The sequence below is a fragment of the Dendropsophus ebraccatus genome, chromosome 12 (genome assembly GCF_027789765.1).
Source record: "Dendropsophus ebraccatus isolate aDenEbr1 chromosome 12, aDenEbr1.pat, whole genome shotgun sequence".
Taxonomy (NCBI): Eukaryota; Metazoa; Chordata; class Amphibia; order Anura; family Hylidae; genus Dendropsophus; species Dendropsophus ebraccatus.
Genome location: NC_091465.1, coordinates 78484512 through 78508616, shown reverse-complemented (window position 1 = coordinate 78508616; position 24105 = coordinate 78484512). Strand labels below are relative to the sequence as shown.

The window sequence follows — 24105 nt, the reverse complement described above, 5'->3', positions numbered from 1 at the left end:
GCAAACAATGGAGCGCGCGGCTCCGGTCACATGCTCCATTGTCAGCAGCGGGAAATTCGGATGCAGGAGCACACTGATGCGCCGAATTAAGTGGCAGTGAAGATCATACGGCCGGTAGTGCACTCACGGAACTACGTGGGAACATGGCCTGATATAGCAAAGCTGAACTTGTAACCTGGAGTCCTATGTAAAGTGATATTAGAAGATCTCATGACTAACTCACTTTGGCCATATTTGCCTATATAAGCATGTGTAATGCTACGTTTACACGAAGCGATAATTCGCCCAATGGATCGTTTAACGATTTTGAAGCAACGATTTGGTTTTTATAACGATCAGCTTTTAGACAAATAAATCGTTTGAAAATTCGTAAGAAGAATCGTTTTTAAGATCGCTTTAGCCCACCTTTTACATTGGGTAAATTGGTGAAAGACTGTTTACACAAAGCGATCTGCGAATTTTCAGCAAACGACAATTTAAGAACATGTTGAAAGTTCAAAATGAATGATTTCTCGCTCGTCGTTTGATCGTTTGCTGTGTTTACACGGTACGATTATCGCTCAAATGCGATTGTTTAGGCGATCGTTTAGGGGGGCATGGAGCATTAGGGGGCCTTTCCCATCATTAGGTTAGATAACAGAATTCATGTTGTCTGCAGCTGCCACTAGGGGGAGCCCACTGCATACACACTTATTCAGCCCTTAGGTCATTTAAGGTGACCTTTACTGGTCTGTGTATAGCTCTTAGGGCCCTATTACACGGGATGGTTATCGTGCGAAAAATCTTTATATCGTTCGAATTTAAACGATAATTGTTCTGTGTAATTGCAGGCAACGATCGAAAAATCGTTCGTATGTCGTTGATCGTTGGTTTAGATCTGAACCTAAAATTATCGCTAATCGTTCGCTGTAATTCCACATTCGTTCGCTCAAGTTCTGCATTTTTTTCACTAATCGTTCAGTGTAATTGCACATTGTCTATTGTTTTGCTGGGATCAGATTGAATAAACGATCGTGGTAACGATTGTAACTAACAATCATCGTTCTGTGTAATATGGAGAACGATTTTTAGGTTAACGATAAACAATCTCGTTTGCGATCGTTTATCATTAGTCGTTAACAGTTAAAAATCGCTCCGTGTAATAGGACCCTTAGTCTGCCCCAGCACAGATTATATAGTCCCAAACAGACAACCATACCACTGCTACATGTCAATGTGGGATCATGTAATACACTGAATGCATACTATCATGTTAACGCTGCCCCCAACCACCACACACACACATACATACATGCACACATACACACGCATGTGCAAATACATAGAACATGGCACCCGTGACTGAAAACATATAAATCTACCCTTGGTTTATATCCGACAACAGTTAAAGGACCAGTAACCCTACAGTTTGCAGGTTATAATGTGAGCTGACAACAGAGAACAATAGCACAATAAATGAGATCAAGTGTAAGTCGAACTTTATAAAAGTTCATGCCACCCACGTGTGACCCATGCCACCTGCTCATACAGCAGGCACTATGCCCAGTCAGGTCTTTCCCCCCAGAGCAGGCGAGGTAGTAACCTAAGGGTTAACACCGCAGCTGCTCGGCCAACCCACATGCAGCTTTATAATGTTTACACAATGCAAACGTTATAAGTCAGACCTCCCATAAATGCAGGTGTAGCAGAGCTGGATTTGTCACCTTGCTCTGTGTGCAATCTGTTAGGTTTACTTGCAGTCCTATGTAAAAGCACAGAACCCATCCTAGCTCTGCTGTACCCATAGACCCTGGCCATCTGTCTGTCTGTCTGTCCATCTGCAAGTCCCGCACCTCACCTGTGCCAGTCCCCTCAGATATTGCTTGCTGTCTGCCTGCGGACTCCCTCTATATAGACTGCCGCCCAGCTCTGCACAGCTGTGACGGGATTCAGAAGCTTCTAGATGTCCCTGTATTCCTCTCCACCCTCCCCTTGCTGCCCCCCCTCAATGCCTGGCAGTCACGCAGACACAGTACAGATAGAGGGAGGGTGAGCCCAGCAGACGAGAAGAGAATTTTCTGGATTTTGGCATCGATTTGTCGAAAAGTCACCACGCCCATCCTGGCCCAACACATCCGTGGATTACATAACCGGCTGCGCGGCGTGAAAGTTTGTGATAGTCTGCAGCATGCAGAATACAGGAGAAGGTCGAGATCCCAAGACGGTCGTATGGATGTAGCAGAGCTGAGTGTGTCATGTACAGAAATATGGCTCTAGGTAGGACTGCAAGCAAACCTGCTGCAGGACCTGAACTATAGGGCTGTGTTCACATGTAGTATTTGTAGCCAAAACCAGGAGTGGAGCTATAATGGACAGATTCTCGTCTTTCCTGAATAAGCATTAGCATTAGCATGAGCGAAAATCTTTCTCTTTCAAATCAACTGATGTCAGAAAGTTATACAGATTTGTAATTTACTTCTATTAAAAAATCTCAAGTCTTTCCACATTTATCAGCTGCTGTATGTCCTGCAGGAAATGTTTTATTTTCAGTCTGACACTGCTTTCTGCTGACATCTGTGGCCGAGACAGGAACTCTGTCTCGGTTTTCTATGAATCCCCACTGAAAACCTCTCCTGCTCTGGACAGTTCCTGTCTCGGCCAGAGGTGGCAGCAGAGAGCGCTGTGTCAGACTGAAAATAAGACAACGTTTCATGCATGACATACAGCAGCTGATAAGTATGGGAAGACTTGAGATTTTCTAATAGAAGTAAATTACAAATCTATAATACACCAGTTGATTTGAAAGAAAAAGATTTTCGCTGGACAACCCCTCTAAAAGTCAGCTCAGCTACATCTGTATATATGATACACACGTAGCTATATATATTACAGCCTGACTATTTTTAGTCAGCTGGTAACGTGTATATATTCTGTATCCAAGGTTTCAGCTGCTTCCCGGCTTTGAGATATTGTATGTAATCCTAACATGAGTTGTGATAGAGAACAAATTCGGCTCTGCTACATCTATATTAAAGGGAAACTCCAGCATTTTTTTTCTTTCAAATCAACTGGTGTCAGAATGTTATATAGATTTTTAATTTACTTCTATTAAAAAAATCTCCAGTCTCCCAGTACTTATCAGCTGCTGTATGCCCTGCAGGAAATGTTGTTTTCTTTCCAGTCTGACAGTGCTCTCTGCTGCCACCTCTGTCCATGTCAGGAACTATCCAGAGCACGAGAGGTTCTCTGTGGGGATTTACTACTACTCTGGACAGTTCCTGTCACAGACAGAGATAGCAGCGGAAAGAATACACCGCTTCCTGCAGGACATACAGCAGCTGATAAGTATGGGAAGAGTTGAGATTTTCAAATAGAAGTAAATTACGAATTTATATACCTTTCTGACATCAGTTGATCTGAAAGAAAAAAAATCATTGGAGTTCCCCTTTAAGTGGCTGAAAGGATCCTCCGGTGGGCTCTGGCACTAGTGGTGGAGTAAGGAGTATGCATGCTGCTGTAAGCTGCCATTGTAGCAGTGCCATAGCAGATAAATCAGCGGTGCTGCACCTGCTGGAAGTCAGCGAGACTCCACGTGCAGGAAATGACCTGATCACTGGTCACTAGATAACTAAAAAGAACAATGCTCACATTAAGGGTACGTGCACACTTTGGAATAGCGACAGAAAACCCGCAGCTGCACCAGCTCACTGACTGTGGCGGTGGCCACAAATTTTTGAGGGTGGATTACAGGATAACATAAGAATTTGGGGAGGTGAGTTGTTTTTTTTTTTTGGTTTTTTTTACATTAAATTAGGAATTGCCTAGCCATAGGATGCCTAAATATAAAATAACAGCAGAGGGTGCCTAACTACATCTAGGCGTATGATAAGGACCTGGCTACACATGGGCCTAAATACATAAAATATTGAAATTTGCAGAACAGCACTGTGTGGCTCCAGGCTCAATGTAGGGTGTATGTTGCATGGGCCTAAATACAATAGGAGGGCCTTAATAAATATAGAGGCAGAATGGAAGGCCTAAGTATGGACAGAGGCCTAACTATTGAGTAGGGTGGAAGCACAACAGGAACCTGTCTACAGATGGGGGCATTATAGAGACCTCACTGTAGATAGTGGCACAATGGGGACCTAACTACAAATAGGCGTATGATGGGGACCTGGCTACATATAGAGGTACAATAAAGGGCCTAAATACAGATAGTGGCACTATTGGGGCCTAATTAAATATAGAGGCAGAATGAAAGGCTTAAATATGGATGGAGGCCCAACTATTGAGTGAGAAAGCAGAGGGGCTAAATACAGATGGGGCACGTTGATAAAGCCTAACTATGGTTGGGGCAATAATGAGGGTTCTAACTACAGATGAGGCATAATGGGGTGCCTAACTATAGACGGTGGCTCGATGGGGACCTAACTACAGATGAAGGTACATTATGGGGCCTAAAGTGTTACTGTCATTTGTAGTAACTTCTACAGGTGGAAGCACAACAAGAACCTGTCTACAGATGGGGGTATTATAGGAGCCTAACTACAGACAGTGGCACGATAGAGACCTAACTACAGATGAGGGCACAATGTGGGGCCTTAAGTGTTACTGTCATTTGTAGTAACTTTTAACATGTCATCAGACATGTCAAAGGTTTCTGATTGCATCAGGTCTCACTGCTGAGACCATGTACAACCCAACTCCTTTGCTTCAGTACTGTCTATGAAGCCAAAAATTTAGATCTTCGGCCGGCCTGGGAGTGGTTGAAATGCTGGCAAATCGGATAAATATCACAAGTCTTGCCGGCCATGACGGGACGAGCTGCAGTGAAGTGCTGGATTAGGTGAGGGTTATTTTTAAGGAGGTGACCCCAGCGGAGAGCTGCTGCTTTTTTTTTTGGAGGTGTTGAATGTCAGAGTTCAGATGCACAGGTGGCGGTGGTGACCCTGCCGCAGCGGGCGTGCTGAGGGTGCGGGGAGAATTAGTCTATAGATCTTTATATAAACCCTGCAGTCAGGGGTTGGCTCTGCTCCGTCTTTGTGATGACGCCTTAGCCGGTATAGAGAAGGAAACAGACAAATCTGATACCGGGGTGAGAACAGGACATGGGGACAGGACATTATATTTCAGCCCAATAGAATTAGAAACTAGTGGCCAAGAGTAGGTGGAGTAGTAATATTGCTCTAGCAACTCTATTTACAGACGCTGTTGCCATGGCAGCACGGACCTCTCTCATATTTACACCCATATGTTAGTCCTGAGGAACGTCAATCAACGGTGACCCCGGGCATGGATGTTCTTAAACCAACACTACTGTCAAAGCTTATACATAGCGTTATGCTTAGTTCAGGAACTGGGGGCCTTCCAGACACCAAGGGGAGTCGTCCTGTGTCATGCTCCGCCCCTGCAGCACCAGCACAAAGCAGAACACTGTGTATCAGAATGTATAAAGGGTTCTCTTCTACTTGTGACTCCAAAGAGTAGAGATGATGTATTATGTATACATCAGTGTTCCGGGAGCCAAGGATAATGAGAGGCAGCTGCGATCCCGCAGCTGCCTGCCATTAACCCCTTACATGCCGCATTCTATGGCGATCGCAGCGTTTAAGGTACTCAGTGACAGGACAAGCTCCTGTCACTGAGTGATCAGGACCCCTGCAGCCATGCTGAGGGGGTCCCGATCGCTTGTTACCGACAGGCGGGGGTAATCCACTTACCTCTGTCGTGTTGGATCGGCCATCTATGGATACAACCTGCAGGCAGGCTCTATACATAGATCGCTGATAACATTGATCTATGCTATGTTATGGCATATCATAGATCAGTAAATGCAATCTAAGGATTGCATGTTTTACAGTGAAATATAGGTGTTTTTTTTGTTTTTTTTTAAAGGGTCATTAAAAAAAGTTTTTAAAATTATTTAAAAAAAAAAAACGTATAAAACCCCCCCCCCCCCCAATAAAAATTTTATATACCTTCTTGCCCATTATAAAAATAAAAATATAAAAAAAAAAAATAAACATATTGGAGGACATTTATCAAACATGGTGTAAAGTGAAACTGGCTCAGTTGCCCCTAGCAACCAATCAGATTCCACCTTTCATTTTCCAAAGAGTCTGTGAGGAATGAAAGGTGGAATCTGATTGGTTGCTAGGGGCAACTGGGCCAGTTTCACTTTACACCACGTCTGATAAATCTCCCCCATTATATATTGTAGCGTGCGGAATTTTCCGATCTATTAAACTTTGACAATATTGTTCCCCCACGGTGAACAGTGTAAATGGAAAGAAAAAAAACCACCAGGATCATGGCGCAAAAAATCACCCCCCAATCAGTCCTGTAGGTGGAAAAATAGAAACACTATGGCTCTTAGAAGGCGAGGAGGAACATAGTACTAATTTGGCCCAGAAATCCGTGTATCAATGGGCTTGGTCTTGAAGGGGTTAAGTACCCAAACCATCGTCATTTGAATCCCACTGTCTTCCCAGTCTGTGGAGAAAGTGGTGAGAGCCCCAATTCCCATCTGGAAAACAGGGATACGGCCTATGACCTATTGTATCCATGTTTTCTTCCCCTGGGTTACCCTTTAACATCCTTAGTTTTTGAGGGTGTCTGATTTTTTCGGTCATATCTGTATAAAAGCTAAGTTTTACCATGAGCAGAAAAGTGTTCACAGGATTTTTTTCTTCAGTGATGTTTAAGGGGTTAAGAAATTAAAGGGAACCTTTGCTCATCTCCATAGGATTCCCTTGCATTACATGTAACCCGTCAGCAGATGGCGCAAAAGTTACAGGTTTCAATGTCCTTGAGCAAAACAGGAAGGGGAAAGAAACTTGTGCAGTTTTACTTTCAGTTTCTGGGAATCAGAGTATAAAGTTGATCTTCAGTACAGATAAAGGTATAGACACAATCCGGAGGCAGCGCAGAACAATCCGGAGAGAGCAGTGAGGCACACGGTGAGGTGGGTATATCTGCTCTGTCACTGAGCCGTGTTTTCTCTATGTGAATACGGGGCCTAGCTGCTATACTCACCTGGTGTAATAAACCCTTCTCTATATTTATTTATACAATGAACTGTACAATGGTTCTTACACCCTCATAACCAATAGGGGAGGTGGCGGGAACAGGAAGATTTCCTCTACCTCAGTATTATACTCCGTATTATGACTCTGTAGGGGGCACTATGGTGGTAATGGCAGTATTATGACTGTAGGGGGCACTATGGTGGTGATGGGAGTATTATGACTGTAGGGGGAACTATGGTGGTGATGGCAGAATTATGACTGTAGGGGGCACTATGGTGGTGATGGGAGTATTATGACTGTAGGGGGCACTATGGTGGTGATGGGAGTATTATGACTGTAGGGGGCACTATGGTGGTGATGGGAGTATTATGACTGTAGGGGGAACTATGGTGGTGATGGCAGAATTATGACTGTAGGGGGCACTATGGTGGTGATGGGAGTATTATGACTGTAGGGGGCACTATGGTGGTGATGGGAGTATTATGACTGTAGGGGGCACTATGGTGCTGATGGGAGTATTATGACTGTAGGGGGCACTATGGTGGTGATGGGAGTATTATGACTGTAGGGGCACTATGGTGGTGATGGGAGTACTCTGAAGGGGGCACTCTGGTTAGGATACTGTGATTTTGTAAAAGTTGGTAATTTTTTTACTGATAAAAATTTGACATTCAGTAGATATTTCTAAGCTCTTGTCTCCTGTCTGTCAGCCAAGGGGAGCGGAGGTCCATTCAGTCCATGGGGGGTGCTGTTGGTGTCCACCATGTAAAGGACCTGGCATCACCTTTATCTTCATTGACAAATTTAAAAAAAGCAGAAACAATGGCAATGGTGTGAATATAGCCTGAGTTAAAGGAGAACTCCAGCCAAGACCCATTTTTTCAAAACACTGGGGAGGGACTGGGTAAAAAAAATAATATTCACTTACTTCCCAGGCTCCAGTGCTGCCGCCGGTATAACGGGACTTGGGACCTAGCATGGCAAGCCTGCTCAGCCATTGATTGGTTGTATGGTGTCCCACCTCTGCCACTGAATAGCTGAGCAGGCCTGCCACGCCCCAAGTCCTGTCTAAGACCAGGAAGTGTCCGGACACCGGAGCGGCGGTATGTGGGAGTCAGCACTTTAGACTGCGAGGTACAGTAGGTGGTTGTTATTTTTTTTCAACCACCCCCTCCCTGGGCTTTTGAAAAAATAGGAGTTCTCCTTTAAGAAACATTTCTATGTCCTTTAAAATCTTTATGGTCATTGGGATCAAAGTCAAAGGTCAAAGGTGTCAGTAAACTAAATGAAGAAGGAAAGTAAGGAAGGTGGGGTGGCAGAGACATGTACGACTAGGCTGATTACTGAATGACTATGGGTGAAAGTACAAGAGAGGAGAGGGCAGACTGCTGTTGTAGCCTGGATAGAGCATGTGTTTTTTAGAAGCATTCGGTCAGAAAAGGTATCTGCAAGAATTTCCAAAAAGCAGAGAGGACAAGCCCGGCTGTAGAGAGAAGATGTCTTAGAAGTTAGAGATGAGTAATGTTTCTTATAACTTCTTTTTTACTAATACTAACTTACATCCTGTATTATACTCCGGAGCGGCATTCACTATTCTGCTGAAAGAGTCATATTGTGTACACTCTGTGAAGACATTAAGCTGAACAATTCTAGGCCTGAAGCTTGCAGAATTGTAAATGCAGCTCTGGAGCTTAAAGCGACTCTGTACCCACAATCTGCCCCCTTGTAACTTTGGACAGCTGTTTGCTCTGTCTTGGGGTCTGTTCAGCAGGTGATGCAGTTATTGTCCTGAAAAACAACTTTTAAACTTGCAGCCCTGTGTTAAACTGGCGTGTCGTGTGTGTGTGTGAATTAGGCTTGCATTGCCTCTCTGTCTCTCCTCCCCACCCTCTTCATCATTAGGAATGCTCCAGCCAGGTATTCTCCTATTCCTCACTTGTCTGAACACTGTACATGTGCCTTAACGATCCAGCCAATGTTCCATGCTCACACAGGTGATAAATAGTGGAAAATCTGCCTGGGGCTTTCTTAATGATGAAGAGGGCAGGGAGGAGGGATCGAGAGGCGGGGCAAGCCTAATGCACACACACTCTAGGCCACGCCAGTTTGACACAGGGCTGCAAATTTAAAAGTTGTTTTTCAGGACAATAACTGCATCACCTGCCAAAAGGACCCCAGGATAGATCTATCTGATGGTACAAGCAGTTTGGGGTGGGCAGATTGTGGGTACAGAGTCGCTTTAATAAAAGTTGTGTGCTGTTTTTGCAAAAGGACCGATGAACATTGAACCTTATTTTCTCTTCAAAGTCTGACTTACGAGGGACTATGTATACCGATGAAATATTCTGTGCTCTCTCTGAAAATGAAGTGGAAGACATCATAAGAGCACTACATGAGAGTACCCTGTGCCATACATTGGATAGTAACACTGATGGAGAACATGATACAACTCTACAGGAAAGTGCCTCTTGTGACCCCAAATTAAAAGACCTTATAAATCCCATAATAAACATTGCAATAATGGGACAGTCAGGCACTGGGAAGTCCACCTTTGTTAATGTCATCTGTGGTCTTCACAATGACGAGGAAGAAGATGCTGCTAAAACGGGTGTAGTGGAGACTACAACAGAGCCCGCAGCCTATCCCCATCCCAAGCTGAGACACCTGGTGTTTTGGGACCTTCCTGGTACAGGAACTCCAAATTGTATCTCCCAGTCAGTAAACTATCCCCAGTACGACTTATTTATTATCATAACTTCGGAGCGAATGAGGCACTCCGATGTAGAACTGGCCAAGAACATCTGGGTTATGAAGAAGAAATTCTACTTTGTAAGGAACAAAGTGGACAGTGACTTAAGAGCTAGCAGGGTTCGTAGATGGAAGACCTACGATGAGCAGAAGATATTGGATGAGATACGAGATAACTGTATTAGAGTTCTTAGCGATAGTGGAGTGGAGGATCCCAGTGTCTTCCTCTTGTCCTGTCTAGAACTGGACAAATATGACTTCCATCTCTTGGTGAAAGCTCTGGAACAAGAACAATTGAGACACTGACATCTATAAAAAATTTGGGCGCGACTTTTACAGATGATTCAAGGTATTGGTCTTCAGCCTGTGGCTCTTCAGCTATTAAAGGGGTAGTGCGGCGGTAAACAATTATTCACAGAATAACACACATTACAAAGTTATACAACTTTGTAATGTATGTTATGGCTGTGAATGGCCCCCTTCCTGGTGTCCCACCACCCCCACCCGTGTACCCGGAAGTGTGGTGCGCTAGTCAGCGATGTCGTCTTTGGCCGAATCCCTCCGTCCGTCCTGAGTGCCGGCCGCCCTCTGCCGAGCCATCGGCCAATCGCGGCTGAGCATCTGATGATGCTGAAGAGGGCGGCCGGCACTCAGGACGGACGGAGGGATTCAGCCCGGCCGTCCGAAGACGACATCGCTGACTGAAGATCGGAGACGAGTCGGCACGTGACAGGTATGTATAGCGCACCACACTTCCGGGTACACGGGTGGGGGTGGTGGGACACGGGGAAGGGGGCCATTCACAGACATAACATACATTACAAAGTTGTATAACTTTGTAATGTGTGTTATTCTGTGAATAATTGTTTACCGCCGCACTACCCCTTTAAGGAACAAGAAGTTGTGTGGCAGCTGATCGCAATGGGTCCCAGTAGCTAAAGGCATTTCCAAAAAACTTGGAAATATGTTGTTCAAAGTAAACTGCTTTAAATCTTGATCTGAGGTCCATCCCAAAGCTCCTTATCCCAATACAAAATGCGTAATAAGGCCCTTTGCCTACCATGTGTCATACTAGTGCCCCTTTTAGCATCCCCTATAGGTAAGGGTGGGTTCACACTGCATTTTTGCAATACGTTTTTTCCATTTGTTTTATGTAAAAAAACAGCTGAAAAAACTGATGCATTTGTGTGAGAAGATCATCCTGGCCGGTACTGCAGTACCGGCCAGGATGATCTTCATTTCTGCCGAATTCACCACTGCACACCAGCCGCACGCTCCATTGTGTGAACTGACAGGTTCTCTGCGGCCGCTATTCAATGAAGCTTTTTGTGCGGCCTCTAGCGATTCCGGACAGAGTATATACTATGTGTATACACTTTGGCCGGGTTTCCCTTCTAGCTGCAACACAACGTAAGTTACGTATTAATCACTGCCACTGTTGCCGATGTGCAACAACGGCTGTGATTAATACTTAAAGTGACTGTACCACCAGGCCCAGGCTGAAGCACTGGAGGCAGTCCGACCCACCCTTAGTGGGAGGAAACCCCCGCCCCTCTATGATAGGGTTCCATTGATTCTAATGGAGTCACGTCATGGAGGGGCTGGGGTTTCTTCCCACTGGGGGGGGGGGGGGGGTCGGCCCGCCTCCAGTGCTTCAGCCAGGGCCTGGTGGTACAGTCACTTTAACTTACATTGTGTGAACATGGCCTAAAAGAGTATCAAAACGCATCAGTTTATTTTTAGCATACACAAAAAAAAAACACATTTTTATGTAAACTAAAAAAGCAAAAGCATTTTGATTAATTTTTTATAATGGATATTGATGGAACAACAGATCAAAACAGATGAACACAAATGCATCCAGTTTTTTCATCTGCTTTTCATCCGTTTGGATGAAGAAAACGGATTGCAAAAATACAGTGTGAACCCAGCTTAAAGGGGTACTCCGGGCTGGGGGACTTTTTTGCCTATGGCCGGGGAGGAGGTGGATGAGACCAATGACGTCCCCTTACCTCCCAGTGCCGTGTCCCGGATCAAGCCGCTCCGGTCCCAGTACAATATTAATATTTAATATATGTTTGTAAATACAAGAATTAATATTACAATATTAATGTATAAACTCCAGGCTAAACTAAACCAGAATGCACACTAAACATGCAGCGTCTTATAGTAAGTTTCTCTGTGTTGCCCATAGCAACCAATCACAGCTCATCATTCATTTCTCATACTGCTCTGGTAAAATGAAAGCTGGGCTGTGATTGGTTGCTACGGGCAACACAGAAAATCTTACTATAAGGCAGTGCAATGTCTATCTTACTGTTAAAGGGATGCTCCAGGGCAGTGCCCAGTCCAATACAGGAAGAACATTAAGGCCTTAGGGAACAGAGGGAGTGATGCAGTAATGGACAGCTAGGCACACGTCTTAGCTGTAGTGAAGAGGTTTACACAATGCCGGCCTAGTACACGGGAAATGCTGCACAGTACAGAGAAGTGGAAGGGTTAAGAGAGGCAGGGCTTGTTGGGTAACAGCAGCTTGTACTACCCAGCCAGGACGAGAGGGCTAAAGGAGAGTGCTGCTATCTGTGGTGAAGAGGTGGACTGGCGAGGCACGGACGCCTGCATGGGGAGGCTGGTGGTATCTTACTGGGGGGGGGGGGGGGGACTGCCTGGGCTGAACTAGTGCTTGAGGGTTATAAACACCCCCCCCCCCCCCCCCCAGCCTTATTATTAGAGCATGTGCACATTAATATTGCCATCCATGCACCAGCTGGATGACAACACAAATCACCGGGCTGATCTATAGACGTGTAGAAGAACAGGAGCGGGCACATCCTAAGTCTATAGTCTTGTCAGTGCCTCTCTTACTCTGGCCATTATTACAGACCCTCTTGTGCCTGGAGGAGGAAAGAACCAAAATCTACCTCTTGTATCCTCAACTGTATAGACAGAATGAGACAACAAGGACCTAAAGGTATCACCTGTATCCTCAACTGTCTAGGTGAACACCCCTGAGGAACTCTCCTGTATGGAACATGCGGGGGTTCCATACTCCATTCACCTAGGAGACAAGTAGTTGTTTATTCTCTTATATCTTTTTTTTTTTTTTCAAACTTTTGTTGCCCCTGTACTTTGTTCATAATTCTTTTATAGTGTCAGATATTTCACTAATCATTGTTAATTATTTCTCAGTATTATTTATGCTGCTTTTCCTCCTTTATCGTGTAGGGTGAATGTGGTTACACTGTAAGAATATGGCTTTTTAATTGTTTTTAATTGTCTTGGTCTCGATTATTATGTAAATAAAGGTTACACTATGCGAAACATGTAGGGGGACATTTATCAAGACTCGCATACTAGTAAGCCAATCTTCAATAAAAGAAGTGGTAATAGTAAGTAGGCTCTCGAGGAGTAGGTCCTATATATTGAATGTCTAACGTCTGTGGAAGGCAAATTAATTTCAGAGAGGTATTTTACCGTTTAAAAATATGAAATCTTTATCTTCTTAAAAACATAAATACATAAAAACATAAAAAAATATAAATTCATGTATCATAAACGTAATCATGAAAAACAAATATGAAAAACCAAATAGCTGAATTCATAAAAACCAATAATGAGTTAAAATCCAAAATTCTGTAGTATGATTTGACAAAATATAACGTCTGCGCTGGGCCCTTGCGCTGACTAATCTATCAATTGTAGTCGTGGTTCACATGCAGAATAATGGATGCCCTTATGATATTTGGATGTTATGCAGAGTGTTCCCAGACTCTCTAGCCTCTTGTCTTGTTCTTATTTAGAACAGAATGGCGATGTGTATACATGGTAACGGTTGCGGTATTGCGATATTACTTCAGTATATCAATGGAGCTCGATTTGTATACACTTGTCCGATTGATGGTTATACTGTGTCCAACATGTATGGATATATAGGGCTTAGTTCAATGGAGCTCACTTTGTGTACCCATATTCAAGTGGTGATTTGTTTTGTATCCCACATATGGTAAACACGTGTGTAAATAAATTAATTGTACAAACAAACTGTGTTGGTGGATATTCCACCTCTCACCAGAATATTCAGTGATCAGCAGCCTCATAGGAGGAGGATCGATTGGGCTCTGGAGCGTGCCGCTCTCCGGTCTCCGCTGTTCTCCCTTGCCGGCGTGTATAGGATCTTACAGAAGGCTGTCACTGTGTCCGCATGGTGTAGAGCTCGCGCTCGTTTGAATCTCTAATAACGGTCCATACGAGTGTTGAGTAGAGGCTGCGAGAGTATATAAATGTGAGCCAGAATGTTTTTATTAGCTGAATTATCCTTTTCAGACGGGTTTCTGGAGTTTGCTTCGGAGTACACACCATGTTATATTTATTACCCATTATCCAGAGTGGGGTGTTGCAAACATATATTACATAATCTTCAATAAAACCCCACCCCCTTTTCCCTGGCACACGCCTCTTAGTAAAGCCGACTAGCCCTGCACCCAGCACAAGCATTGTGCAAAAATTTCTGCCTGGTTAAAGCCCATTTCCAGTTTTAATCCCTAAAGAAGTTTTTTTGGGGGGGAGCCTGCATCACTGAGCCTGCATCACTGAGCTCCCGGACGGCTGTTATCTTCTCCCCGTTTCCGAGTATGTCACGGCCCAGGATCCATGTCAGACTGGTGGGATTTCGCCCGCTGAGCCAATCACTGACTGGAGTAGTTTCCCAGCCCCCAGTCACTGACTGGCTGAGTGGGGCATCTGTCAGCAAAAAAGCTGGCGGGGTCCAGGAATGGGTCTGCGCGGTCTTCACAACAGTATAACTTGTTTTTTAATTTCCTGCCCATAATGATTTTTTACTTCCTGGCTGGACTTCTTCTTTAATAAATCAGGCACAAGAGGAGGGGCTACCCCCCCCCCCCCTAATCTGGTAAAGAGGTGGGAGAAGGCAAAAACCTGCGTCTTTCCTCTAGTGTATGCCAGGGAAGCAACCTTAATAAATTCCTCCCTTAGGGTCCATTTACACAGAAAGATTATCTGACAGATTATCTGCCAAAGATTTAAAGCCAAAGCCAGAAACAGACTATAAACAGAGAACAGGTCATAAAGGAAAGACTGAAATTTCTCCTTTTTTCAAATCCATTCCTGGCTTTGGCTTCAAATCTTTGGCAGATAATCTGACAGATAATCTTTCTGTGTAAATGGGCCCTAAAGGCCCGATTCCATGGAACGATTGTCGGCCGATATTGGCCGTTACCACCAATAATCGTTCCGTGGAATAGAAGGCAACGATCAGCCGACATCGTTCATGTCGATCGTTGCATTGTTTGTCTTTCAAACATGTTGAAAGACAAACGACTCGTACAGCAGCTATCTACTGCCAGTCGCTCCGTGGAATAGGAGCGGCAACAGCAGACCGCTGCTGTATGCTATGGGCTGCGAGCAGGGAACGAGGGAACTCAGTCGGCCCGTGGAATAGGGGCTTTAGTTGTGAGGTGCAGTCAGTATATACTAGCTCATTTCTTGGTTGTTGATCCTAAGACTTTTAACTCATCCTGTACCCAGATAGTTGAAAACAGTTGAAATTCATTTGATCATGACTTTAGGGAAACTATCAGCAGGTTTGTACGTACAAACCTGCAGATACTGTAGCTACCTGTAGCTTCAGATCCCAATGCTGTTTTTTCCTTTTTTCCTCCATAGCACCATTTTTGAGTAAATAGATATAAAGCAAACATGATAATTAGTCCTATTGGTGCACTGGGGGCGTTCCTTGGCCCTTTAGTGCACCATCCCTCTCAACTACCCACCAGCTTGTTTGTCCCATTCTACTTAGGCATGTTTATCATATTTATCTATGGATAAGTATCCAGTAGGAGGAGATCTACAAACGCCCCCAATGCTCTAAAAGGACTAATTAACATATTTACTTTAGATCTGATTACTCAAAAACAGCAGCACAGAAGACAAAAAAAAGCAGCATCCGAATCTACAGCTACAGGTACCTATCAGCAGCATTGTGTGTACGAACCTGCTGATGTTTCCCTTTAAGAAAATGGATCCACCTAGTACTCTGAAGGGCCAGTCCAACCCTGCCTGATCATCTGGCTTCCTAGCTGTGTAGAAATACAAAGAGATTTTAGTGATTTAAGATAAAGTTCTGCACTCACCAATTCTACTTTTTTTTTTTTCTCCAGAGCAGTAGATGAAAATGGATTCTTCCTTTGATATTATTACCGATGAAGAATTAGAGGAAGTTAAATCAGCTTTAGAAGATGGGGACCTCTGCAAGGCAACTGAGAGGCTCAACCAGTCCCTAAAGGAAAGAGAAAATGCCCCATTAAACATTGCCATCACAGGAGAATCAGGAACAGGAAAGTCCACTTTTGTTAATGCCATCCGTAGCATGGATGATGATGAAAAAGGTTCGGCCACAACTGGTGTGGTGGAGACAACGATGGAGCCAACACCATACACGCATCCACAGTACCCCAACGTAACTGTCTGGGATCTTCCAGGAACAGGAACTCCCCATTTCGCAGCAACCGATTACCTTCAATCTGTTGAGTTCAGTCGATACGACTTTTTCATCATTATGTCATCCCAGCGATTCAAGCTAAATGACATTGTCCTAGCAAAGGAGATCCAAGCTATGGACAAGAAATTCTACTTTGTGAGATCTAAAATTGACTCTGATTTGCACGCCTCCCAAGTACGAAGAAAGAAGACTTACAACGAAGAGAACGTACTTAAAGAAATAAGAGATGATTGCATTAAAAATCTCAGGGAAGGAGGAATCAATGAGCCCAAAGTGTTTCTCCTGTCATTGCTGGATCTGGACAAGTACGACTTCCATGGAATGCAGAGCACTCTAGAAGAAGAGCTTCCGGAACACAAGAGACACATATTCTTGATATCTATACCCAACATTTCTTTGCCGATTCTTGAGAAGAAGCGTGAGGCTCTACGTAAGGACATCTGGAAGTGGTCTTCTCTTTCTTGTGCAGTGGCCACAGTCCCGATCCCAGGCCTGTCTGTAGCTTGCGATGTAGGAATTCTGATAAAAGCCATGAAAAGTTACCGGAGTGCTTTCGGCTTGGATGACCAATCTCTAGAAAAGTTGGCCAATAAGTTTGGTAAAGATGTCAGTGAGTTACGATCTGTGATCAAGTCCCCCTTAGTTTTACAAGAGATAAATAAAGAGCTTGTCATCAAATTAATAAGCAAAGGGGCTGGAGGGGCACTTATGGCCATTGAGTATGCTGCTAGCAATATCCCAGTGCTAGGTAGCATGGCAGCAGGGGGCATTTCATTTGGTACAACTCAATGGATGCTTTGTGGCTTCCTTAAAGAGATTGCTGAAGACGCAGTGCGTGTTCTTAAGAAGGCATTGGAGACACCCGTGTAAGGGCTTATTCACACTCCCTGTAAATTTCAGGCTCTATGGACGGAAGCAATTTAATGGACTCAGCCTGATGTATCAATATCATGTAGGGAGTGGGGAAACTCTTTGAATCTCTGCGACAGTGTAGTGACAGAGCCACGTGCCATTACAGTGCAGAGATTCAAAGAGTTTCCCCACTCTCGGCATGATATGGATACATCATGCTGGGCGGAAAAACAGTCCATTACAGGGCTTCCCCATCAGTAGGACCCATAATTTACAGGCAGTGTGAATAAGGCCTAAGAGTGATTCTCACTAAGAAGAAAATGTTGGAACAAATTAAGTAAATTAAAACAAAATTAAGTAAATTAAGTAATTAAAAAACAGTTCAATGATTTATTTTCATAATGCAATAAATTTATTCCAGTCTGTTTACCCTGTATACAGTATGTACACGTTCGCCATTGTTTCTGTGCTGAGGAGGAAGGTACAGTTTACATGTAGTTAGTCGTTTACTCCTCAATCCGGTAAGAACATTAGGAGCACACTTAATTGCTAATCATTATAGGGGGCAGGCGGGCGCTATGGGGGCCGTACGGTGCTAACGTTGCCCCAGTGCTTCAAATGGACTTACCAAGGATTAAAAGACTAACTGCACGAGAACGGCACCTCTTGCGCAATAGGGACAAATTAGCAGGTTAGATCTGTCTAGCCTGCTGGTAGTTCCCCTTTAATTTCTTCCTTTTTGTAATGTGGTGAGGCGCAGGGGAAATTGTTGGTTGGTGGTTTTCCCCTGCCGGGTCAGCCAATACGGTATGGTATGGTAAGCTAAGTGGGTGTAAGATCACTTGGGCACTTGTCATGGTAGCCTATAGTGGTGTTGGACCCATCCCCGGAAATTGGCGCCTCACCAGCACGAAAGAGAGATTAGCCCAATTTTACAGGTGTAGCCCAAGTTTACAGGTGTGTGTAAGTGCAGGTTTGGAATAAACAAGCCAAAGTCTGGTGCTTCCAAAAATAGAACAGTTTAATGAAGGTAACCATAGTGCAATACAAGTAACCAGATACCTGGGTACAGCCCAGTGCAATACAATCATTACAGTTGGCAATAACTTAGGTGCTCACAGTTGAGGTAAAGAGCAGGTGCTTGTAGTAGTGGGTGCTTTGCAGTAGAGAGAGAGAGGAGTTGCTAGAGGGGCCCTGCCAAGTGTAGTAGTGTGCTCTGCCAGAACAGTAGAGGTGAACAGAAGTGAAAGAGAATACTCATACTCACGGATGACTTCTAGTCCTTACCGCCTTATACCCCCCCAGTTGCGGGCTACCCATCCTAGGTGGGTATAACGAGCCCCAGGCCTTTGTTATCTGGGGGGAGCAGACTCCTGAGACTTCCCAGTTGTCCTGCACTGCACAGTGGGATACATAGACGTTCCGTACCTTTGTCCCAAGGTCAGTCAGTTCCTATAGCTTCTGAGGTAACTGCCCTGCGTGTTTTAGAGCGGTTCTTGGCGTGGGCAAGGTGATCTCTGTTTGGCTTCTCTCCCCATTGTAAGCTTAGCTTTGCATAGGGGTCTTAGGGCTCACTAGAAGAACTACTCTGTGGCTTAGCTGATCCTCACACATCCACTAACTTGGACCTACAGCCACTTAATCCCAACTTCCTCCCACCAAGAAAAAAACTCCTCCTACAGGGGCTAACTAAACCCTCCTGTGATTGGTGGGGGCTGTGTGTGTGTGTGTGTGTGTGTGAAGAAAGAGAGGATAGGATAGAATAAGAGGGAACAGCACATGGGAATGGACAATACATAACATGTGACATAAATTACTTAACCCTTTTCAGTTTCTTCAGCTGTGCATAAAGTTAAACAAAGACAGTATTGACACCTAGTAGGGAAAACACAATAAAACAGTTACACCATCTCTCACTTGTGTGAACCCGAGGGAATTACTTACTCAGGTGCAACAGACAGTACCCTGTGCTGGGACACTACAGTATTAATAAAATATATGATTAAAAAGACATCTCCAGAGTGAATCCTTTCATCCTCTCTCTCCAATTCATAGTCACAGGAGTTCAGGAGGCAGATATACAGTATGGTCTATTATATGCAGCACCTCCACACTTAAGAGCTCAATAAGGTCTTGTGCCTGTCCATATAGGGGGAAGCTGGATTCCACATCCCCTGGGAGCAGTTTGTTTTGAGGGAAGTCTAGTGTTTTTAAGAGTCAGATTACAGCAGAGGCATAAAGTGAGGTTTCTGGACAATCTGTAACATACTAACCATGTGCCATTTGTAACACTAGTTTCTATGTGGCAGAGGAGCTTTTGGGCTTTTTTTTTTTTTTTTTTTTTTTGCATCCCTGCATTTTTTTTGCATCCCAGAACCATATTGGGTCATTATTGTGGAGTTGAGAGTACATTTTGTCTGTGTTCCCATTTTATATTCTTAGGCTATGTTCACACTACGTAAGAGACCGGCCGTTCAGTGACCCGGCCGGGTCACGGAATGGACGGTCTCTGAAAAGATCATCCCTGCCGGTACTACAGTACCGGCCGTAGGATATTTAAGGCCGCAGTGTTCTGAAGCGGGTACTTCAGCGCGAGCCCACATCAGAACTCTCATAGCACACAATGAAGCCGGAGCCGCTCGCTTCACTGTGTGAACTGACAGGTCTTTCTGCGGCAGCTATTCACTGAATTTCATCTGCAGAAAACTGACATGTCAGCTGTTTGCACCGCTGTATGGGATCCCGGACGGAGCGTATACTATGTGTATACGTTCCGGCCGGGATCCCATACAAGAATAGACAGTGTTCCACACCGATGGCAACAACGGCCGTACTTTTACGTAGTGTGAACATAGCCTTGAAATGTATACTTCTCTTACTAACTATGTTAATGGCTATGGCTATGAGAATTTTGTTCTTTTATGTTCTTTGTTTTAATTCAAGGTCTAGACTGGGAGTCTTTGCCAATAGGTAATAGCTAGGACGGTTGGCTGATATCATGACTTCTTATGTAGGATGTTTGAAACACCTGAGTCGTCCTACCCCTCTTCCTCCTACCCTTTGAAGCGTTAAGATATAAACTAAGGGATGTTCCTATAATAAACACAATCAGCTTGAACACTGGCTTGGTCTCATGTGTTTGGTTGATACTCGCGGACAGACCCCAGCTGTCACCCAACTTTTCCAATTAGACAGTCCCCCGGTATATCTGAGCAGACTTTATTCTAAGTCTCCCCCTAACAGTATAATTAAAGCAGACCCATCTGCATCTGGCTAAAATACGATAGGGCATCTTACCCTGAATCAGAAGATATAATGACTAGTGATGAGCGAGTACTAAAATGCTCAGGTGCTCGTTACTCGAGACGAATATCTCCCGATACTCGAGTGCTCATTTCAAGTAAGGAACCCCATTGAAGTCAATGGGAAACTCGAGCATTTTTTGAGGGGACCCAAGTTTGGTAGAGGGAAGGTCATGTGAAAACCTGTCAACCTCATAAATTATGGAAACACAACGGAAATGGACATGAAACAGCGGGGGCAGCATGTATGGATGCCTCTGAGGCTGCCTAATCGCACCATTATGCCAAATTGTGGGCAACAGCCTGGTTAAAACAGAGGTAGGCATATGAACCACCCAAAAACTCTGACACAGCATGGCAGTGAGAACACAGGGAACCATGAAAACAGAGGTAGCATATGATGAACCACCCAAAAACTTAGCCTGACACAGCATGGCGGTGAGGAAAGAGAGAACCATTAAAAACAGAGGTAGCATATGAACCACCCCAAAACTTAGCCTGACACAGCATGGCGGTGAGGACACAGAGAACCATTAAAAACAGAGGTAGCATATGAACCACCCCAAAATTTAGCCTGACACAACATGGCGGTGAGAACACATGGAACCATTCAGACACTGGTAGCATATGGACCACCCAAAAACTTAGCCTGACACCACAGACCCAGACCAAGATGGACAATACAATCATCCAATAAAAATAGTCAGATTATGTCTAGATTTGGACTCACACCCTCATGCAGTTGTGTGTGAGAGGCATATCTTTGGAGGTAGGGACGAAGAATAACAATACAGTCTTCTTAAGAGACCCCGAACTAAAAAATGAAAGGACGGCAGAGAACACCTGCAAGTTGACATCCACAGATTGTCTGGTACGAAAATGGACAACACAAGGATGTTAAATTAGGATCCACCATTTTCACTGTATGTTCCTTTGAACAGTGGCGTGTATCTTGGAGATACAATAGATGACCAGACAGCCCTGCAAAATAGCACTTGAATTGAAGTCGATTTGATTTCAAAATTTAAATTGAAGATTAGAAAAAAAAGACCATAAAGTGGCCATTACTGGCCTTTAGATGATGCAGGCGTGGAACCTCACAAAAATTAGGCCTGACAGAGTAGAGTAAGAGTACCAAGGGGCAGCAACCGCCATGAGGTTCCAAAAAGGGAACACAGGGAACCATTCAAACAGCATATGGACCACCCAAAAACTTAGCCTGACACCACAGACCCAGACTAAGATGGACAATACAATCATCCAATAAAAATAGCCGGATTATGACTAGATTTAGCCTCACACCCTCATGCAGTTGTGCGTGAGAGGATATCTTTGCAGGTAGGGACGAAGAATAACAATACAGTCTTCTTAAGTGGCCCCGGAATTTGATTTGAATGAATGAATACACTTTCAATGTTTTAAAGAGTCTCTAAGAGAGGGCAAGTGCGGTAGCCTGTCTATTAAAAAGACCTGGTCATTCCTGCCTTCAAAAAGACTACAACAACATCCAAGGAAGGATAGAAGCTACTGGTGAAAGGCCTGGTCAATCCTGCCTTCAAAACTGCTACAACATCAAAAAAAGGTAGAAGGTACTGGTGAAAGGACGGCAGAGGACACCGTTAGATGACATCCACAGATAATATAGTTCGAAATGGACAAGACAAGGATGCTAAATTGAATTTGACTATGAATTTGACTGTAGCAGTTGGGGTAACATTCCCTGCATAATGTGACTCCCCACTTCTCCCCCCACCGCTGTTTCGACTTTGAATTTGACTGTAGAAGTTGGGGTAACATTCCCTGCATCATGTGACTCCCCACTTCTCCCCCCACCGCTGTTTCGACTTTGAATTTGACTGTAGCAGTTGGGGTGACATTCCCTGCATCATGTGACTCCCCACTTCTCCCCCCACCGCTGTTTCGACTTTGAATTTGACTGTAGCAGTTGGGGTAACTTTCCCTGGTTGACTTGCGGAAATGCACACAGATGCGGTGCACCTTGGTGAGCAAGTCAGCCAAATTGGGGTAGGTTTTAAGGAACTGCAGCAACACTAGGTTGAAGACGTGGGCCAGGCATGGTACATGTGTGAGGCTGCCGAGTTCCAGAGCCGCCACCAGGTTCCGTCGATTGTCACATGCAACCAAGCTCACTGCTAATTACACAGGGTATTTGTCAGTGAGCTTGAATATGGCTTCAATAAGAAATAAAGAAATAATAAAATTAATAAACATCAGCCTGTCAGCGCTGTCAGTTGACAGGTGGGTGCACTTATTAGTGACTGATGATGGCACTAGCTGCACTGAAGACCCGCTCTGACAACACGCTAGGGGCAGGGAAGCCCAGCACCTCCAAGTCAAACTCAAAATCCAATCAGCTTTTGGGAGAAGTGGTGAGTCACATCCAAGCTCACTGTTAATTGTCCTGTGAAAGATGGTGGCATATACTATATAGCTGCAGTTACCCACAGATTGTATACGACAACCTCCAGAAACTAGTGTGACCTGTCCTGTATATTTTCTTATTTCTTCATTTATGACTGCAGTCACATCAAAGCTCACTGCTAATTGCCCTGTGAAAGATGGTGGTATATACTATATAATAGTCATAATATAATAGTACTGAGGATTTCTTAGGGGTCTGTATGCAACACCTGCTGTCCCCTTTCTGCCAGCAGCCGATCACCACAGTGTGCTGCTAAAATCTTGGTAGCTGCATGTCCAAGCCAGCAGTCTGGAGTCTGACTTTGAGCATAGTGGAGGTAAAGGGGTGGGTGTAGGGCGGGAGGCGCTTGTGCCTGGGGCCTGTGGTATACAATCTGGTGGTGGCTGCAACAATACACTCTGTGACACCCCCTTTACTCTGTGCAAGAAGTTGTGAACTGAGATAGACCTTGCATATGAAATACAGAAATCAGAAAAAATACTTGTGGTCCCACTAGTTTTTGGGGGCTGTGGGATACAATCCGGTAGTGGCTGCACCTATACACACTCTGTGATACCCCCTTTCAATGATCAGTGAAGTTATATGCAGGTGTACTATAAATCCCAGCAATACAATGTAGTACAGCAGCACCGCCAGCCACAAAAAGAGTACACTGAGCACTTCTTAGGGGTGTGTATGCAACACCTAATGTCCCCTTTCTGCCAGCAGCCGGTCAACACGGTGTGCTGGTGAAATCGTGGTAGCAGCACCGCAAGTCCCAGCCAGCAGTCTGTAGTAATAGTATTTAAAAACTATTTGAAGCCCTTAAAATGGCTGTTTGTTTGTATTGCTAGTATTCCCTGCCTACTGGAACACTAAATCCTACACTGACACTCTCCCTGACCAGCAGCAGCTCTGTCCCTAATCTCTTTCAGCATACATGTGGGCCGAGCACTGCCGGCCGCAATTTTTATATGGCAGGGTTATCTTATCTGGCCAACCAATCGCTGCTATCGACATGTATGAGTCCCATGTGATCGCAGGATGTACCAAAGAGTCTCCTGCATGTTTATTGGCTGAGAAATAGCGCCCAAACTTACAGGAAACGGATGATGAGATTTTCTCGAGTATTGCGAGATGCTGGTCCGAGTAACGAGTACCATCGAGTACCCTAATACTCGATCGAGTACCAAGCTTGGACGTCACTCATCACTAATAGTGACTAAATGAAGTCAAAAATTGACAGGGAAAAAT

At 44.5% G+C, this 24105-nt stretch overlaps 2 protein-coding genes across 8 annotated transcripts in view; one reads left to right on the top strand and one right to left on the bottom strand.

Annotated features, from left to right (window-relative positions):
- LOC138770013 (heat shock cognate 71 kDa protein-like) overlaps nucleotides 1-1956 on the bottom strand; it is a 32130-nt gene extending 30174 nt beyond the window's left edge. The window contains exon 1 of one of the 2 annotated variants that reach the window (XM_069948848.1): nucleotides 1838-1956. The gene's annotated coding sequence lies outside the window, so the exon portion shown is untranslated. Of the gene's footprint in view, nucleotides 1-1832 lie in introns of both variants that reach the window. The other variant, XM_069948849.1, reaches the window with a different exon arrangement.
- The window catches only part of LOC138770014 (interferon-inducible GTPase 5-like), a 35419-nt gene extending 15968 nt beyond the window's left edge, over nucleotides 1-19451 (top strand). Inside the window, exons 1-3 of one of the 6 annotated variants that reach the window (XM_069948854.1) lie at nucleotides 6817-6946; nucleotides 9318-10107; nucleotides 15940-19451. In XM_069948854.1, coding sequence (XP_069804955.1) covers nucleotides 15943-17145 — 1203 coding nt within the window. In that variant the 5' untranslated portion in view covers nucleotides 6817-6946; nucleotides 9318-10107; nucleotides 15940-15942 and the 3' untranslated portion in view covers nucleotides 17146-19451. Of the gene's footprint in view, nucleotides 1-6816; nucleotides 6947-9317; nucleotides 10108-12470; nucleotides 12828-15934 lie in introns of those variants that run through there. The other 5 variants (XM_069948851.1, XM_069948850.1, XM_069948856.1 and 2 more) reach the window with 5 other exon arrangements.
- Nucleotides 19452-24105: the final 4654 nt, after the last annotated feature.